At 41.2% G+C, this 7,162-nt stretch overlaps 1 protein-coding gene and 1 long non-coding RNA gene across 2 annotated transcripts in view; both read right to left on the reverse strand.

The window, feature by feature from the left end:
- LOC309510708 (uncharacterized protein) overlaps nt 1-2,762 on the reverse strand; it is a gene marked incomplete at its 5' end in the record, with an annotated part of 2,950 nt that extends 188 nt beyond the window's left edge. The window contains 4 exons of the mRNA XM_082185580.1: nt 1-315; nt 684-966; nt 1,262-1,549; nt 2,314-2,762. The exon at nt 1-315 is cut by the window's left edge and continues 188 nt beyond it. Of these exons, the coding sequence (XP_082041706.1) occupies nt 193-315; nt 684-966; nt 1,262-1,549; nt 2,314-2,762 (1,143 nt within the window). The 3' untranslated portion in view covers nt 1-192. The remainder of the gene's footprint in view (nt 316-683; nt 967-1,261; nt 1,550-2,313) is intronic.
- Nucleotides 2,763-5,709: 2,947 nt separating this feature from the next.
- Nucleotides 5,710-6,804, reverse strand: LOC309511446. The gene is made up of 2 exons (XR_014210628.1): nt 6,675-6,804; nt 5,710-6,578 (listed from the first exon to the last, which is right to left on the reverse strand). It is a non-coding gene; the product is annotated as an uncharacterized lncRNA (long non-coding RNA).
- Nucleotides 6,805-7,162: the final 358 nt, after the last annotated feature.

Here is a 7,162-nt window from a genome sequence, read left to right on the forward strand (position 1 = left end):
TGACATTATCCCAGATGACAACAAACATGGGCTGCCCTGGTCTGTCCTGTGTGACCACATCATGTAGTGCATCGAGAAATGCCAGTAGGTGTGCAGTGTTGTAGGGTCCTAGGGTGGCATGGTGATGGAGGACCCCTTGACCACTAATGGCGGCACACATGGTGATGTTGCCCCCGCGCTGCCCGGGGATGTTCACGATGGCCCTTTGGCGATGATGTTCCGGCCCCGACGTCTGGTTTTTGCCAGATTGAACCCAGCTTCATCTATGTAGATGTACTCATGTTGCTGCGCTGCCGCATCGAAGGCCAGGACAGTCTAACAGAACATGCATATACCAAAATGTCACTATTGTGTTCCTGAATACAGCGGTACTGCCTCTACAATGTCGCACAATGACTGTGGATTGGGTTGGACACATTCGGATATCACCAAAATGTTGGCAGCACTGCAAAAAATCTTGTCTTAAAAATCTTGTTCCATTGGCAAAAAAGTCAAATTTATCTTGTTTTCAGGTAAAACAATCTAGATGGTTAGCTTATTTTACATAAAAACAAGATAAATGTGACCTTTTTGCCAATGGAACAAGATTTTTAAGTATTTTTTTTTTGCAGAAGGGGGGCGACTGCAAGGTATATATCCATGTAAACACACAACTGCCATTGTAGTGGTACTGTGGCACTCACCTGCACATAGTCATAGCGAAGGTTCTTGACTGCAACACTGTTCCTCTCAAATGGAACCTTGTAAAGTTGTTTCATGCTGACGTGGTGTTCCCGCAGGACCCGGGCGAGTGTCGTCGTACTGACACTGTGCACATTGTGGAAAATTGCCTGGTCTTCGAGGATGCGCTCACGCAATTGGCGCAGGGTGATGGTGTTGTTTGCCACCACAAGGTTGACAACAGCCAGTTCCTGGGCATGGGTGAACACTCGTTGCCTCCCTCCCACGGCAGGTCGCCTGGCAGTTCTGCAAACAATGCATGATTAGTGTCGATGGTTAGGTTCTGTTCCCCATCCTGTACTGTCATACTGTACATGGTGAAATACTGTATAACCAGATTCAGCCAGAACGCTGATGCACAGCAAATTTGAAAACGCAAATTTAACACTCTGAGTTACAGTCAAATTAACACTCCCCCAGGGTTTATATGTAAACCACTGTAAAAGTGTTAAATTACTGTAACACTGGAAAATCTACACTAACACTAGACAATTTGCTGTGTGGGTACTGTGCAGTCCTTTGGCGTTAATTCAGGACATACCTGTTTTCTTGTCGGTATGTCCGAATGATGCTGGCTACCGTGAAGCGGCTGAGGTTGGGCCGGACCCTCTGCCCGGCCTCCCTCATAGTCAGGCCATGGTTGATGACATGGTCCACCACAGTGGCCCTGATGTCGTCAGTGATAGTTGTGCGTCTGCCTGGTTCCCGTTCAGGTTGGTGCCATTCTCCTCTCCCTCTTCCCACGTCTCTTCCTCGATCTCCTCTCCCTCTTCCTCCATCTCTTCCTCCATCTCCTCTCCCTCTTCCCCCATCTCGTTCTCCTCTCCCTCTTCCCCCATCTCGTTCTCCTCTCCATCTTCCTCCATCTCTTCCTCCATCTCCTCTCCCTCTTCCCCCATCTCGTTCTCCTCTCCCTCTTCCCCCATCTCGTTCTCCTCTCCCTCTTCCCCCATCTCGTTCTCCTCTCCATCTTCCTCCATCTCTTCCTCGATCTCCTCTCCCTCTTCCCCCATCTCGTTCTCCTCTCCCTCTTCCCCCATCTCGTTCTCCTCTCCCTCTTCCCCCATCTCGTTCTCCTCTCCCTCTTCCCCCATCTCGTTCTCCTCTCCCTCTTCCCCCATCTCGTTCTCCTCTCCCTCTTCCTCCATCTCTTCCTCGATCTCCTCTCCCTTTTCCCCCATCTCATTCTCCTCTCCCTCTTCCTCCATCTCTTCCTCGATCTCCTCTCCCTCTTCCCCCATCTCGTTCTCCTCTCCATCTTCCTCCATCTCTTCCTCGATCTCCTCTCCCTCTTCCCCCATCTCGTTCTCCTCTCCATCTTCCTCCATCTCTTCCTCGATCTCCTCTCCCTCTTCCCCCATCTCGTTCTCCTCTCCCTCTTCCCCCATCTCGTTCTCCTCTCCATCTTCCTCCATCTCTTCCTCGTTCTCCTCTCCCTCTTCCCCCATCTCGTTCTCCTCTCCCTCTTCCTCCATCTCTTCCTCGATCTCCTCTCCCTCTTCCCCCATCTCATTCTCCTCTCCCTCTTCCCCCATCTCGTTCTCCTCTCCCTCTTCCTCCATCTCTTCCTCGATCTCCTCTCCCTCTTCCCACGTCTCTTTCTCGATCTCCTCTCCCTCTTCCCCCATCTCGTTCTCCTCTCCCTCTTCCCCCATCTCGTTCTCCTCTCCATCTTCCTCCATCTCTTCCTCGATCTCCTCTCCCTCTTCCCCCATCTCGTTCTCCTCTCCATCTTCCTCCATCTCTTCCTCGATCTCCTCTCCCTCTTCCCCCATCTCGTTCTCCTCTCCCTCTTCCCCCATCTCGTTCTCCTCTCCATCTTCCTCCATCTCTTCCTCGTTCTCCTCTCCCTCTTCCCCCATCTCGTTCTCCTCTCCCTCTTCCTCCATCTCTTCCTCGATCTCCTCTCCCTCTTCCCCCATCTCATTCTCCTCTCCCTCTTCCTCCATCTCTTCCTCGTTCTCCTCTCCCTCTTCCTCCATCTCTTCCTCGATCTCCTCTCCCTCTTCCCCCATCTCGTTGTCCTCTCCCTCTTCCCCCATCTCTTCCTCGTCTTCTCCTTCCCCTTGGTCCTTCGGCCTCCATATTCGCAATTGTATGACGACAGGTGCGCATACCTGAGTTCTATTTATAGTGCTACAGCTGTGACTGATTAGTGTTCAATTACCGGTTAAGTGTTTTACTGTGTGTGCGGGGGTGTTGCTATTGTCGCATGTGTTTTTATTATTGAATGGATGTGCTGTATGCAAAGTGTTTCCTCATTTTCCAACGTGTGTAACATACAACACTCTGTGTGTAGTGTTTTGCACCGTGTGTTGCACAATTGTTTGCAGTGCAATGCCTACAATGTGTTTATTCATTTGGTGCCTGTGTGTAAGACATGCATGCAAACGGTACGGTTTTGACGCTTTGATCTGGGCATTCACTTTTTGTGTTTTAGTAATTGGGAAAAACTGTAAAATAATATGTTATATTTTTTAGTAAATGTTATATTTTTTTTATTTCAAATAAAAGATTTCATATTTTAGTCATTTTTATCATTTTTATTTAAAAAAGAATTAGTATTTAAAATGAGTGTTCATTTTTTTTTAAATCAATTTTTATGATTTAATTCATTTTTATTAAGTGTTTTATTTTAAAAATGGTATTGCACAATAATTTAACTTTATTTTTAGTATGTTTTTTATTATTTTAATTTTACATTTTTATGTTTTAATTTAGATTTTTTTTTTTACAGTAAAATAAAAACATTTTTATTATTTAATTATTCGCTTTTAACACAAGTACTCCACACTTCCAGAAGTGAGACGGTGTGATGGACTGAACTCTGTGGTTTGCTGTGTTTAATCGGAGAGCGACTGACCGTGAAATCTGTCGCTTGCATCATCGATTGAACGCGGTTCTCCTGAAGTTCAACACACACACACATCAATGCGTGGCGATACACTCTGACAACACAAACACACACCAGCTGTAGGGTTTCTTCACACCAGCATCTCGAGCAGGACCAGCGCTCTAATGGACTCATTCAGAACTAGAAAACCTGTTCGAGATGTTCACAAGCTTTTGGAGTCGAGACATTGTGGTTTGTGTCTATAGACAGAAGAAATATTGATTATAGGGAAATAGTGTGACAACTAGCCCCGGTCTCCTTCACACCTTTAATCTGAACATGTACATGTGTGTATCTGATTAGATTAATAACAAACTCAAAGATTTATTAAAGTTTATCAAACCTATTGATGTAAATCAGCTTCACGGACACAAATGTGCTGTTTATGTCAGTATTATCAGGGCAAAAACTGGACATCCTAAAGGTTTTGTTGTTGTTTGTTGCTTTATCTTTATGCTATGAAAGCTCGTTTCCACAATGTAATAAAACAATTACAGCTTTTTAAGTGTGAATTGTGAGTTAAAAACTCTTAAGTGTGATTTATTAAGTACACATTGCAAGATATAGAGAGAGGAAAATAAAGTCAGATGTGAGGAAAATGTTTTCAGAAAGAGAGAGTAACATGTGTCGAGACTCAAATCTGCTGATTTCTCACTTTCTGGATCTGTTGCTTTGTTATTTCAAACCTAAGAAACATCTATAGTTTTGCTGTTTTTGAGTCTTTGTGTGTGTGTGTGTGTGTGTGTGTGTGTGTGTATGTGTGTGTGTGTTGTGAAAGAGCTCTACAAATCACATGAAGTCATGGCTGGACGTAATGTGTGTCAGACGTGTTCGTGTTCGACTTGTTTTCTGGATCACAGCCGGTTCTCCAGTGTGTGTAAGTCGTATGACAGATGTGAATAATGACAAGCAGATCGTGTGAATGTGTGTAAAATCATTTTATTGCATATGTACTGTGTGTGTGTGTGTGTGTGTGTGTGTGTGTGTGTGTGTGTGTGTGTGTGTTTTCTGATGAAGCTGCTGATATAATGCAGATTCAGTGTAAATAAGGTGATGAGATGATCTGTTCATTCATGTGTGTGTAAAATTAATAAATGTAGTGATTGTTTTTCTCTGTGTCTGTGTGTGAGAGAGAGAGCGAGAGAGTGTGTGTCTGTTTCTGTGTGTGTGTGTGTGTGTGTGTGTGTGTGTGTGTGTGTGTGTGTGTGTGTGTGTGTGTGTGTGTGTGTGTGTGTGCGTGTGTGTGTGTGTGTGTGTGAGACAATGTGTGAGTGAGAGTGTGTGTGTGAGTAAGAGTGTGAGTGAGTGAATGTGTAGTAAGACAATAAGTTAATAATTACTTAAATCATAAAAATGTAAAATGAATAAAACAATACAAATAACAAATAACAGCAACAAAAATAATCAAAATAAAACACTAAACATTAATATAACCTTAAAATAAATAATAATAAAAAATGCTTCAAATGAATGAAATCATATAAATGTACAATTAAAATAAATCAATAATTTAAATATGAAAACAAATAAAAATAAAACACTACAAAGTAAATCATAAAAATTTAAATTTTAAATAAATATTTGTAACATTAAAATGATCGAAATAAACAGTAAACATGAATTAAATCATATAAATGTAAAAATCTAAATAAATCAATATTTTAAAATAAAAACAAAAATTAAGTAAAAATTAATAAAATCATAAAAATGTAAAATTAAAATAAATTATTTTAAAATAAACTGTACATGTGACCATTGCGCGCCATCAGAGAACCGTAGACATTCGAATGTGTTGTTAAATTATTCATATCTCAGAAATACTTTCTTCATTTATTTCGAAGGGTTTCAGCGGACAGAAAATCCCACAGAATCCCTGAGAAGTTTCTCATCGTCCTGTCGGTGCGCTGGCGTGAGGTGGCTCTCACACACACACACACACACACACACACACACACACACACACACACACACACACACACACACACACACACACACACACACACACACACACTCACACTCACACTCACACTCACACACACACTGACAGCGGGTTAAAGAGTGCATCATTAGAGGAGTGAAGAACAACATGAACACTGTCTGGTCAGATGTGTCATTTACTGCTATCAGTCATAGAAAACCATAATCATTCGCTTACCACAATCAAAATATCCAAATAAAACCATAATAAGATAAAACAACAATAGCAGCTCTAGAAACAACATCATCATCATCATCATCATCATCATCATCATCAGAGCAAAGGTTTCTTCATCTTTGGTTTAGAAACGACTGCCGTTCGTTCACAACTACACAAAACTACAGCAACTACTCCTCTATTGCTTTAGACTGAGTTCACTATCAGCGCCACACGACCCGCTCTCCTTTGAGTTTAATCAGTTTCTCTAATTATTAATTGAAATGCATCGAGCAAAGCAGGCTAACACACGAAAGCTAATTAAAAACAGTGTAAAATGATCAAAATGTATAAAATTAAATTAAAGGAGTATGTTCATAAACCTCAGCAGACTGCTGTCCTGTGTTTCCCTCGGTGTGACAAATAATGCAAGTAAAAATGCAATCAATTCAGGAAAATTATAATTACCTCATTTTTCTTCAAATGAAGAAAATCAACGTGATATCAGGATTCGTCCATGTTTTACACACAATATTTCACACAATACACAGGTGACTGAAGATGTGTTCAAATTAAGGCAAGTGACATTCTTGTAAATTCCAACATTTGACAGAAGAAAATCAACAATATGAAGATGTGATAGCTTAATATCTGAGGAAGACGGTCCGTGCTCTTCTTCTTCTACATCATCTATCCACACTATATTTCCATATTCAGGAACTCTCTGAAGAAGCTTCAGTCCGACAGACATTAATAAAGGAAGAATCATGAAACACTCCTCATGAGCCGCCGAGTCTTCAGTGCGTTAGTCCCGTAGGAGTGTGTGTTCACCTGTGTGTTCATCTGTGTGTTCACCTGTGTGTTCACCTGTGTGTTCATCTGTGTGTTCATCTGTGTGTTCACCTGTGTGTTCATCTGTGTGTTCACCTGTGTGTTCATCTGTGTGTTCACCTGTGTGTTCATCTGTGTGTTCACCTGTGTGTTCATCATGAGTCATGTTTTCAGTGCAGAGCGTCTGATTCTCCATCAGAAGGAAACGCTGACGTACATCAGCTCTTCACGACGCTATCTGACAACACACACACACACACATATCAACAATACATCTATTAACATTCATTTCCCATGCATTCGCCATCAAAGCTGCTAATAAATAATAAATAATTCATATATTACAACATTAATACTGATGCATTACAAAACTTTACAGCATTTATTTAAATCATCAGATTTAAATGGATTTATTATTGTTTAAAGATTTTTACATTTCAAGTTTGTATATGCACTTCATTTAATAGTATATTTTTATAAGTAGTTTAATATTTCCCAATGCATTAAATTATGCATTAATGAATATTTTTTTAGTTTAGTTTTGATCATTAAAAAATTATAAAAGTGTTGTAAGGTGCATTAAA

Source organism: Leuciscus leuciscus (genome assembly GCF_965113295.1).
Source record: "Leuciscus leuciscus genome assembly, chromosome: 12".
Taxonomy (NCBI): Eukaryota; Metazoa; Chordata; class Actinopteri; order Cypriniformes; family Leuciscidae; genus Leuciscus; species Leuciscus leuciscus.